This window comes from Symphalangus syndactylus, chromosome X (assembly GCF_028878055.3).
Source record: "Symphalangus syndactylus isolate Jambi chromosome X, NHGRI_mSymSyn1-v2.1_pri, whole genome shotgun sequence".
In the NCBI taxonomy this organism is placed as follows: Eukaryota; Metazoa; Chordata; class Mammalia; order Primates; family Hylobatidae; genus Symphalangus; species Symphalangus syndactylus.
The window spans coordinates 47158659-47172294 of NC_072447.2; the positions used below are offsets into that span (position 1 = coordinate 47158659).

General features: G+C 35.3%; 1 protein-coding gene across 4 annotated transcripts in view; it reads right to left on the reverse strand.

Moving 5' to 3' along the window:
- Positions 1-13636, reverse strand: part of DMD (dystrophin) — a 2284432-nt gene that overhangs the window by 1956971 nt on the left and 313825 nt on the right. For all 4 annotated transcript variants that reach the window (XM_063634262.1, XM_063634265.1, XM_063634264.1 and 1 more), the window contains exon 2: positions 536-597. In XM_063634262.1, the coding sequence (XP_063490332.1) occupies positions 536-597 (62 nt within the window). The remainder of the gene's footprint in view (positions 1-535; positions 598-13636) is intronic.

Here is a 13636-nt window from a genome sequence, read left to right on the forward strand (position 1 = left end):
AATCATCTAGAGTTGTGCTATTGATTAGAAATTGAGTAGTATTTGCAAAGTAAGTAAATATTAAGAGTATGGATTGAAGCCTGCACAAAAACAAGATGAACTTATTGTCTTTAATCATTTGAAATATGCTCTAAATTATAGTGGCTGAATACACCCAAAGCAATTACATTGTTTTTCTTGAACTTGGTAAAGACCAAGAGGGACAAAAAAATGATAATTTTCACAATAAAATTCCTTCATATCTTCTTCTACTGTGTGACATATTCTAGCTACTTGATGGAAGATTGCAGCTATATAAACTCTGACAACTAGAAGAATCAAAGATATACATTTTATATAATTAGTGTATCTTTGCCATATCTTCTGCTGCTTACTCCTTAAATAAAAGTGAACATAATATTCCCAGATTTGCACAGCTAAAATAAAATGACACTATGAGAAAAATAAAATGGATTTTTAAGATGCACGGGTACATAGTCCATTTTGAAAATTTCACAACTTAGATCTTAAAAGTAAAGTAACAAACCATTCTTACCTTAGAAAATTGTGCATTTACCCATTTTGTGAATGTTTTCTTTTGAACATCTTCTCTTTCATCTAAAATGCAAAATAAAAAAATAAAAGTTAGGAAGCAACTTTAAATATAATTCATATTTCACAACCAAAGTAACTTTCCATCATGATGTGTTAGTGTTATTTTACATTTAGTATTACATTCATTGATAAATGGAATTAAACATGAGTGATGCTGGTTTGGGGCATCCAAATTAAAATTATATTTGAAAAATGGCCAGGCGTGGTGGCTCACGCCTGTAATCCCAACAGTTTGGGAGGCCGATGAGAACGGATCACTTGAGGCCAGTAGTTTGAGACCAGCAAGGCCAACATGGCGAAACCCCATCTCTACTGAAAATACAAAAATTAGCGGGGCATGGTGGCATGCACCTGTAATCCCAGCTACTTGGGAGGCTGAGGCAGGAGAAACATTTGAATCAAGGAGGTGGAGGTTGCAGTGAGCCGAGATCATGGCACTGCACTCCAGCCTGGGCAACAGAGCAAGATCCCGTCTCAGATTTGTAGTATCTGAAAAATAATTAATATGACCAAACCCATAGTCATTCAAATACTGTATGATTATAGAAAAATAGTCTCATCTGAGTAATAGTATTTATTCCCCAGTTATGAATAGATACTCCAGTGTAATTAAAAGAAACTCTCAGCTGTCATTTACTCTGAAAAACTATTTCGGAGCCTTTCCCCATGCCATCCACCCAACCATATAGAAATGATTATTCCTTCCTTTGCAGCATCTACATACTCTAACGTGGGCCTGATCTCACTATGGAAGAGGTTTCCTGATGAGCAGGAGCATGGTTTAGTTATCTTTGCTTCCCAGAACTTAGCACACTGTCTGAACAAATTAAGAGCCCAGAAAATACATCTGACAAATACGTGAATGCTTTAAGGGAGGGGAGATTCTACAACTCTAAAATTTCTAGGACCTCTTTTCATCTAAAAGTCAGAAAATTTCAAATAAAAATGCAAATGATACTCTTCATGGCTTACATATAAATACTCAAAGAAAAAATCCCCAAAGATTTATACTAAGGGATTAGGGAGAAAAATTATTAAAAAACATCTTCACAGAATTCATGCTTCTACAAATGATCTTTTTGCCCCTAAACTGGAAATTAGTATTAAGTCAAATGGACAGAAAAATCATCAGTCTTGATATATTAAAATGTTTTTCTCCAAGCAAAAGACTATTTTTTAATTATTGTAAATATAATCATATTAGTTAATGTTCAGTAAATGAATGCATCTGAGAGATATTTAAAATTGATAAATTTTATATTTTATTTACTTGGATCAAAAGAACTGTTATTAAAATGCCCTTTACAAAGTAATCATATTTGCTCTCATATTTTTTTAGTAGTAAATCTCCATTGCTTCTCTTAAAAACATACGGAATCACTTTTGCATAACAAATACATACATGCACTAAAAATACTCGTTTATCTTTCAATCACAATACTAATCTATAAGTAGATTCCTTTAATCAATATGAGAAATAACAGTGAATAAATAAATTTCAAACTGTCATCTTAGGTGAGAAATTTTATTTAGCATTACAAAATACATTTTTCTTATTTAATTATGTTATTCACACAAGCTTCTATATGTATGTTCAATATCAACATTATTCATACGGTATATGATAAATCTTAGCTACATTATGGAAGTATTTCCTTTGTTGACAAGGGTGAATAAATAAAAACAGATAGTAATAGTTTTCAAACCTATGCTAGCCTCCTTCAAACCTTTACTTTCATAAAATTAATACTAGCCCTTCCAAAATATTTTAAAAAGAAATGGAACATTTCAAAAGGTCAAAATTAAACCATCTTCATTGACTTTCTGGAGGAAGATTGGTCAACACATCATTTATCACTAGTATATACATATATTCCTAAAGGTAAATGACCTTATTTGCAATTCCACTTATTTTTCCTACATGTGCATGCATACCTTCTGTCAGAAAGCAGAGAGTAAATCAGTCAGTTGAAAGCATACATTCAGATGTCTTTGAAACATACCCAAAACCCTCTGCCAAAAGCTCAATATGAGGTCTTTTGAAGTGATTTAATCTAGAGGCTTTTAAGTGAAAAATACGTAGTAGAATAAAATTTTTATTCTTTTCAATTATATGGACAAGGAGCAATTTTTAGGTAAGCATCGAAGGCGGCACGAAAACCTTGACATTATGTGCAAAATGTTACGTATTTACTGTGTAAATAACACTAAATGTGAGCTTCAACATATAAATATCTTTGCTAGTTGTCCTCTCTTACCTCTACGTCTTTAATACAAGAAAAATATGTCTTCAATGAATTCTTGTTTTATTTTGGTATAGTAACATATATTTTCTTCAACATAATAATTATTAATACAATTAATTGTATTATTATTATAAAATATATAACAATTCTTAGTGCCTTACTATTCATAAGGTTGTTTTAATTATGTCATCTCAATCTGTATGTAATTTACTACTTTATACATAAACACAAGCTGAGAAGGAATAAAGCTATTAAGTGACAAATGAACTTGATACAGATTTTCTGAATCAAAGTCCATGGCTTTTCACATTGACCAGATATCTATCATTTACATCATAATTGCATAATTAACAATACAGAATGCCATAAGATAATCAGAGTCACAAAAGGTGAACATATTAACACAAATGCAAAATAACCATGAAATCAGAGCTTCTATTTTGAACAACTCAAGGAGGTTCCATGTATGTTGTAACCTATGTGAATAGCGTCCTGGAATTTTGCAGTGCATAACTTATTTGTCTGTATGAACTGATCTAGACTGAATAATGAATCTTCCTTAACGGTGCTGGATGATATGGTTGTTAATACTTCAAATAATAATGCTCTTACATTTACTAATTGATATCTGGTATTTCAATTTTCATCTTATATATCATTACGGAAATATTTTAACATCCAAAAAATCAATCAAAATTTGTGTCCACACTTTTAAATTACCCATAAATATATATTTCATATAACCAAAATAATATTCTTTCTTTTTCACTTATTTTATCATAAATATCATATAGGCTGCTCTTTCTTTTTGTTTGCTATTAGAGACTAAATCACAATAAACATGTTCATGCACTCACTTCTTTTTTGTTTTTATAATTGTCTTCGAATAAATTATCAGTTCAACATTGTGAAAACCTTTATGACTTTTGTAAATACCTTTATAATACTTTCCAAGTGATCACACCCACTTCCACTGGTACCTGAAAGAATGAGGTTGGGAATTATCTCAGCAGCAGGTATGTCATTGATAGGAGTTTTGTTGCTATAGTCTTTTAAGGTATTGCTGCTTTGTTTAGAGGTAAGGAGATCCTTGATGTTTGCTTTAATTATAATTAATTTGATTACTAATGAAGTAGAAGATGTTTCATGCATTTATTTATTCTGCATGTTCCTATTTTTGTCAAAATACTTGTTTATATCCTTGCTCATGTATCTATTGAGTATTTAATATTTTGAAATTAATTGGAATGAGATAATTATATATTGGTAATTCTTAAACATTTCAAGTCATGGGCTCCATTTGATTATCTGATGCAAATAATGAACCTTCTCTACAGAAAAATGTCTACACATACATATTTGCATACAGTTTCATAGAGTTCACTGACCTCCCTGCAGAAAACTCCTATTACCATAAAATCCAAGTTAACGATCAAAATTAAGCTACTTACTTTTAGTCGGTGAATGAACATATTTTCCCAAGCGGTCATATGCCTTTTAATTTTTATTTTATTATGCTAGAATTTTATATTTATTTACTTGAATTGATATATTTTTATTGCTATTTGTCATATTGCTTAAAGTTGACTATTTTAAGTTGTATACCCTTAGTGAACCGAAAGCCACCATACATACACATCACACATATATAAATTGTTCTAGAAACTATTTTGATATGTTAACATGAAGTATATTTCTGTAGTCACATAGTCTATAGTAAAACATATTAATGTGCAATCAGCAACAAAGCAAATGAGAAAAGAATAAAGTGATAGCTGTTTTACCACAAAATGATTATATGCTCCTGTTTAGTCATTTCAAGTAGCACATATTCTATTTCATTTCCTTTAGGGTTTGTTTATACTGATTTTATTTTACTAATAAAAATATGCATGTGCATATTAATATGAGAGGCAAAGAAGAAAATCTCTCTTGGGAAAATTTACTTGAAAACTGTTCCCTGGAGATGTCAATAAGTGAAGAACCACTACTTCATAAATTGCAAAAACTGACCAACGTTTTATTTTATTCTCTCTATGGGGAAAACCCACATAAAATTAGCTTTCTAACATGACATAAAAATTGTATTTCCTCTCAGAAATCTTTAACCCCTTCTAATAAAGTCACTTTTATTCAGTATATGTGGCCTTTCATATTTTTTAAGATTAGTACAATGACCTTTTACCCTGTTATTAACTTTTATATTCCTTAGTCCCTCAGGAATATAAATGTGGGATATATTAAATTGCAATATTCATGATTCACAAGAGCAAGTTACTGCAGAAGAATGATACTGGGCAAACTGAGGAAACATTAAATCTGTGGAACTGGCTTCCAGTCACTTTGCAGGACTTATTAGAATTGTGGCCTTAAAATTGCCAAGCCTCAGCCTCTTTAACTGTGAAATGAGAATATTAATTGCTTTTTAACTCATGGAGCTATTGACAGGATATAATGAGATCATTTACTTATGTAATAATTTATAGAATAATTATTTACAGAATGCTTACTGTGTCCTGGCCATTGCACCAGTTACTGAAAATATAAACAAGATTCAGTCTGGGAGAGCTCTTAGCCTAGTAGATAATAGATACATCATAGATAAATATGAAACATTTTGCATAAACAAAAATATATATAAACTTAAAGCGTATTATAGGAGCATGGAGAAAGGAATATGTAGCCACATGGGTGTTAGGAAAGATATTTTGGAGAAGGTAATGGGTAGGTTGAGTTTAGAAGGATGAGAGAAAGTAAAGAAGGAATAAAGGTAGGAGGAGGATAAAGATGAATCTCACCGAGCAGACAGTAAGGACAAGGACAGAGTGACAATAAACTGAAAGTACATGCCCATTCACTATGCAATTCTGTTTTGTTGCACTCTAAAATGTGAGAAAGGGAGTAGCATGGAATGAAATTGCAATGAGAGTTAGGAGCGAGATGCTGGAGAGCCTCCATAAGACCTCTTCTCTGCTATCAGATAAGACAATGTAAGTGAAAGCATTTAAAAACTGGGGGAAGAAAAAAAACAGAAAAATAGTTCTATAAACACTAAAAATTATTCCCGTTACACACAGCAATTAACCATAATCTGTACAAGAAAATAACATTTTTTTGACACAGGGTCTCTCTCTGTTCCCCAGGCTGGAGTGCATTGGAACCATCACAGCTCACTGTAACTTCAGACACCCGGGCTCAAGCAATTCTCTCACCTCTGCCTCCTCAGTAGCTAGGACTATAGGCACACATCACCACATCTGTCTAATTTTTAATTTTTTTTCTTTTGTAAAGATGGGGTCTCCCTATGTTGCCCAGTCTGGTCTCAAACTCCTGAACTCCATCAATCCTTCTGTCTCAGCCTCCCAAAGTGCTAGGACTACAGGCATGAGCCACCACATTCAGCCTAGAAAAACATTTTTTAAATGATATTTCCTTGGGGGGCTAGTTAACATGTTAATTGAAGATCTTCATCCCTAATGTGACACAGAAAATGTATCTTTAAAAGGAGAAGGGAATATTAAAGTTGATATCAGTTTAGAAATATACGTAGTGAAGAAATGCAATGGGATGAGTTAATTTCACTTAAAGAAAGAACTATGAAGCCGGGCGCGGTGGCTCACGCCTGTAATCCCAGCACTTTGGGAGGCCGAGGCAGGCGGATCATGAGGTCAGGAGATCGAGACCACGGTGAAACCCCGTCTCTACTAAAAATACAAAAAATTAGCCGGGCGTGGTGGCAGGCACCTGTAGACCCAGCTACTCGGGAGGCTGAGGCAGGAGAATGGCGTGAACCTGGGAGGCGGAACTTCCAGTGAGCCAAGATCGCACCACTGCACTCCAGCCTGGGTGACAGAGCGAGACTCCATCTCAAAAAAAAAAAAAAAGAAAAGAAAAGAAAGAACTATGAAGTAATATGGGAGAGCAATTAAGTTCAGTCTGTTCTCTGCTTCCACCAAACATGAGAAAAAAGAAAATGAAAAATATGGAAGATTAATGATAAACATTAGATAAGGTTATATGATACTTTGGAGCATTATAAAAGGAGGCAACAAATTTAGGACATATGTAGAAAATGGACTTACTGTGCCATTACTATTACAAAATGGCAATGCAGAGTGGAGGAGGCTGCAATGGAAAATGGCAAGAAAAATGCTTTCTATTAAATCTGAGTAATAGTCTTTGATTATGGGATTTTTCTACGGCCTGAGGTGACGTTAGTGGTCAGCTTATAATGAGGAGGTCTAAAATAATTAAACTTCTGAACAAAGAACAGAAAAACTGTTCATGTCAAAGATATTTCTTTATTTCCCATTCACTTTACAATCAATGTAATGCGTCTTCACTGCTCATCATCCTACAAAGTTGTTCTTAATAACATCACCTACATCCTTTCTCATTTCCAAGAGAGAGAGTGACTGGATCAGAGCTGTAATCCCAGCACTTAGCATAGAATGTGTTACATAGTAGCGCTCAATGAAGGTGTTTTAAGTTAATGAAGACCAGATTTACTTTTTAGTCCTCTTCTAATTTTTCTCTTCTGCAGATATTAATTCTATTCAACTCTGGTAGGCAGAATAATGCCTCCTCGAAAATGGCCACGTGCTAATCCCTGACATCTGTGAATAAATTATGTTACATGGCAAAGTGGAATTATTGCAGATAGAATTAGACTTTCTAATTAGCGAGCTTTTGATAGGAAGATTATCCCAGATTATCTGGGTGGGCAGGATGTAATCACAGGGGTCCTTAAAAGGGGGAAATATTGGCATAAGGGGAGAATTAGAAAGCAGTATGAGAAGGACTTGGTCCAAGGTGGCTGGTTTTGAAGATGTAGGAAGAAGGCCGTGAGACAAATAACGTGGGAATTCTCTAGAAAATGGAAAAGGTAAGGAGACAGATTCTCCCCTGGAGCATCCAAAAGTACACAGCCCTTTTGGCGTCATGATTGGAGCCCAGTAAGTTCCATTTTGGGTTTCTGACCTGCACAACTGTCTGAGAATAAATGTATATAATTTTAAGCCACTAAATATGTGGTAATTTTATAGCAGCAATAGGAAACTAGTAAATTACATTTCATATTTAAGGCTATTAAGTGACAAATGTGTACTGACACCTACTAGGTGGTAGAAAAACAACTGTGAGAAAGACAGTGTCTCTAGCTTTTTTCCTTCTAGCTTAGTGAGAGGAGCAGACACAAAAAAAGGGTATGTTGATACAAATATACAGATAAGTTGCCTGACGAAGAAACTAAAGAGTCCTGTTACAATCATATATTAAGGAAACTAACTTGAAAAATCCAGAGCTTCCTTGATGAAGTGACATCTCAGCTGAGTTTTGAAAGTTAATTAAGAGTAGAGAGACAAGTGGTAGAAAAGAGAACTCCAGAAAATCAAAAGAGCAGGTGAAAGTGTCAAGATGTGAGAGAAAGAGTATGGTCCTTTCCCAGACCTAGAGATGGTGGAGGAGGATAAAAGTGGCAGAGATGACCCTAGAAAAAGTGAAATTATCATCAACCTATTTATGAAGAGCCTGAAAATATAGCCAGAGGGGAGTTCGAAATCAAAGCAGAATTTTAAGTAGGTAAATAGCAATGCTAGGCTTGGCTTTTAGAAATAAATTTCACAGTGTAGAGAATATTTGGGGATAAACTGTAAATAAGAGGACAGATGAGCTGATTATACCTATAATCCATGTGAGAAGTGAGCATGGCTTGCATTAATGAATGGCAGTGGGGCTGGAAAAGAAGTAGGTGCATTCAAGATATGTTTACTGGGTAGTATGGGTAAGTACTAATTATTAATTATATGTGGAGTTAGCGGAGTTGGATCATGGATAATCAATGATAAAGCTAAGTTCCCTGATGGAGAAACTACAGTTCTGTTACAATCATGTATTAAGAGAACTAACTTGAAAAATCCAGCGCTTCCTTGATGAGGTTACAGGCTAGATTATTCAGAATGGCATATAAGGGCCTTCACAATTTGACTCCAGCTTACTCCTCTAAACATATTTATCGATTAGGCCTGTTGGCAGTCACCCATATCCCATACCTTATATACATCTACCAGGCCTGCCCTAGTCACACGAGCCAAATTTCTCCATAAATAAATCATATGCTTTCTTGCTTTAGTCCTTTGTTCATGCAGTCCCTAGAATGAGGACACTCACTATTAAGATCTAGTTCGAATGTGAGGGTTTTCACAGTCACACTTATCTCCCTGGCATAACTTATCAATCAATCCTTCTGATATATACATATGTGTAGCCTTTTTTCTAATTATGCATATTTGTATGTATATATGTGTGTGTTACACACATAAATACTTTAACTGTATGTGTATGGACACACAGATACTTTAATTGTGTGTGCATTATAATTTATAAAGTGATTTCAAATATCTCATCTTGTTTATATACACACATACACACACACAAACAGAAAATTAGTTTATTGTCTTCCAGTTATGCAGCCCAAATCCCACTCATTACCTCCTAAATGTGACCACACTTAGATGGGAGAACTATTATGTCTTTGCAACTCCTGGCACCAAACGTGGTATACTGAAGCAGAAATAGGTACTTAGTAAGGGTTTGTTGAATAAATCAAGTGACTAATCAATACTGTAATTAAATCTCAGATCTACGAAGTCCTAGACCAATGCTTTCCCCCTGCACTTCATCATACTGCTCAAATTACTCTGTTAATTATAGCCTTCTGTCACCAATTCATTTCCTAAATTATCCATTGAGCACCCATTAGACATAAAACTAACTTTCGGCCGGGCGCGGTGGCTCACGCTTGTAATCCCAGCACTTTGGGAGGCCGAGGCGGGCGGATCACGAGGTCAGGAGATCGAGACCACGGTGAAACCCCGTCTCTACTAAAAATAGAAAAAATTAGCCGGGCGTGGTGGCGGGCGCCTGTAGTCCCAGCTACTCGGAGAGGCTGAGGCAGGAGAATGGCGTGAACCCGGGAGGCGGGGCTTGCAGTGAGCCGAGATCGTGCCACTGCATCCAGCCTGGGCGACAGAGCGAGACTCCGTCTCAAAAAAAAAAAAAAAAAATAAAAAAAAATAAAACTAACTTTCAATGACTTCTCCCCAAAATTTGGCCTTGGGACTGAAATGCTGCTACTTATTTTCATCACTACGATGAATAAAAAATTAAGAGAAAGAGTATTTCTTGCAAACAATCTGCCTTTATTTCTCTAGGTGAATTTCACTCTGTAATATGATATAATTGCCCTTTACCTCATCTTTCATGACTGTCATGGCTTCTAACACAATGTAAAATGCTATGGATGACCTGTCTGTTCCTTTGCCTCCACTGCAAATGCCACTTCTTTCTCAGGTAGGTCAATTGCTTTTTTATTGTAGGGAGTTGTTGGACCCAGAAACCAATTTGGAAAGCCATGTCAGCTCATATTGAATAAAAGTTCTCTCCCATTCCCTGCCACTTAATCGCAGAATTTATGCTCCATTAGCAAATTGGAGCTATGGTGAGAACCTAACATGATCGCATAATTGTATATTCATAAAAATTGCAATGCTCTATACATTAGAAACATAGCACAAGTATTGTAGAAATATACTTGTGAAGAATTAATTGAAGTTGCATGAAGTAGGACATAATAACAATGAGATAGAAGAAATGTATTAGAATGGAAGAATGATCAAAACTCCAAGAGTATATGAAAAGGTGTTAAGTGGTCTCAGTTGGAAAACAGTGCCATCTGGTAGATTGTGCAAATAGTTAACTCTTATCCTCTTAAAATTGCATGTATTAGAAACAGTGCAGGCCAGTGGTTACATACACTCATTTTAGCGTCAAATAACCTGAGTTCCAACTCCAGTTTCACATCTCATTATCTCTGTGGCCTTGATTAAGTTACTTAACCTCTCTGTGTCTCATTGTCTCTATTTGTTTCATGGTAATCGTAATAAAGATACTGAATTGTGAAGACTAAATGTGACACAGGTATGACACATATTGATGCTGAGAAACAGAGAAAAAAATAGACAAAATCTATAAATCTTTACTTGCAAATATATTAAAACTTCCTGTGGGTCTTCTGTATAAATGACATTATTTAATAAAATACACACGATTTCTATGTGGCAGACATGTTAATAATTAGTAAGATTTTTATAGTATTTATAAATATGCAAAAAATTCAAGTCTTCTCGATTTGAAAGATAAAAACAAAATATGAAATGATATTCACATAAATTACACCTCCTCATGCTCAAAAGAATGAAATAAGTTTTTAGTAATAATGGAAATAATGGATATTTCTGTAGTGCATTATAATTTATAAAGTGATTTCAAATATCTCATCTTGTTTAAACATGAATATGTGGGTGTAGACTTGTTAGGAGTAAAAATAAGTTACTATTAATTAGTAGGCAGACTTGAAATATGCTTTGGTAGTGTTCATGAGAAAGATCACTTATTTTTGTTAAAATAATAACCATAGAATAATTATGACAGAATAAATCAAAATAAGGTCAAGATCTCCAGTGTAACTTAGAGGTGAAATTAAATACTTGGATATTGTAGCAGAACTGCTAATTAGATGCCTGTTTCCATAAAGCCACCTACTCAATATTACTTTTAAAATATCCAAATTCTCCCCTGAAAATTAAAAAAAAATACATTGTTCTGTGGTGTATATTTATCTATTTTTATGGGTTGCAAAATACTTCTTTGCAAACCAAAAGGAAAGCAAACAGCCAAATGTGCACAACACACAACAGCCATTTCCAAATATATTGTTAATGAGATGCTTTAGAAACAGTCAAATGGTCAAACACGGGGCCTGGATTACAAGGGGATATTTAAATCACAAGATATATTTACTCAACTTACACTATGGAGTAAAGGTTGATAAAATGGCATAGTAGATGAGGATAATGCCTCATCCCTTATTTCGCTGAGCCAACTCTGAGTTCACCTATAACTATAGTGAACAGATTCTGTGGATGCTGAAGATTCCTCACCACAAGCATCCACATCTCTCTGCTTCTTTGTGTTAAGGCTTTCTTCAGTTTAGGAGGCCTTGGTAAGCCCATTTACAGGGTGGTCCAGAAGTGATAGAGATTTAGTTCTCCCAGGGGCAACCCTCAATAAACGAGGGACAGAAGTCTATGGATTAAAAAGAAAAAAAAACCAATGGAACAATTGCTAAGCATGCTCTATAGAGCTCCTCAATTGTTGCATGGGTTATGTAACCCAGAATGGCCCACAGGAGCATCATTATTGTCTGCTCTCTGTAGTGGAATGTGGGCCCACATTTCTTGGCTTGATCATGCACTAGTTATGCAGTGTTAGAAAGGACTCATAGGCCGGGTGCAGTCTCTCATGTCTGTAATTCCAGCACTTTGGGAGGCCCAGGTGGACGGAGCATGAGTTCAGGAGTTCGAGACCAGCCTGATCAACGCAGTGAAGCCCCGTCTCTACTAAAAAAAAAAAAAATTAGCCGGGCGTGATGGCGGACACCTGTAATCCCAGCTACTTGGGAGGCTGAGGCAGGAGAATCACTTGAACCTGGGAGGTGGAGGTTGCAGTGAGCCAAGATCGCGCCACTGCACTCCAGCCACGACAGGAGTGCGAGACTCCATCTCAAAAACAAACAAACCAAAAAAAAAAACAAAGAAAGAAAAGACTCATAAGCCACACCAAACCCAAGATTTCCAGTCTGAAAAGAGGAACTAATCGTGGTAAAAAAAACTCTTAGTTTCATTTTGATGAGGTATCCTGTAAAGCATCAAAAGTAGTCTTAAGCAAAGACTTAGTACAAAATAAATGTCAATAGAGATTAGTATTATTATTCCTGACTATATATTTAATTGCATTAAAACTTCTTGAACAAGTTGGTAGTTTACATTATTTGCTCATCAGTTTTTTTTTTCTTCCTTCTTTCCACTTGCCATGGTTCACCATGGGTGGATTATACATCCCACTCACTGGTGTGGCCTTGGTCATGTGACTTGCCTTGACCAATGGAACACAGATAGATATGAGAGTGTGTCAATTATGAGCTAGGGGCTTAAGAATCATAAAGTGTTTTCACTTTTCTTGGTCCTTCCTCCCTTTGTCAGAGGAAGTACACGCCTCAGGTAGCCTCTGTTCCTAAAAGGAAGAGACGCATAGAGCTGACCTGTACTCAATACAAAATTGAAACTGACATGTGAATTAGAAATAAATGTTTGTTCTTATAAGTCATTGAGATTTGGATTTTTTTACAGAGCATTAGCCTATAATAAAACTGACTAATATAGCAGGTAAATAGTAAATGTGGCCCATAGAATAAAATTCAATAATGATGGAATGTATATAACCTCTTCATTTAAAAAAGAGAGGGTTGTATTCCATCATTAAATTCAAAATAAGCTGAAGAATGGGTTTTAAATAAAGTATAAAAAGCTTTCCGTATGTTTACTGTGGCACTATTCACAATAGCAAAGACTTGCAACCAACCCAAATGTCCAACAACGATAGACTGGATTCAGAAAATGTGGCACATATACACCATGGAATACTATGCAGCCATAAAAAAGGATGAGTTCATGTCCTTTGTAGGGACATGGATGAAACTGGAAAACATCATTCTCAGTAAACTATCGCAAGGACAAAAAACCAAACACTGCATGTTCTCACGCATAGGTGGGAATTGAACAATGAGAACTCATGGACACAGGAAGGGGAACATCACACTCCGGGTACTGTTGTGGGGTGGGGGGAGGGGGGAGGGACAGTATTAGGAGATACACCTAATGCTAAATGACGAGTTAATG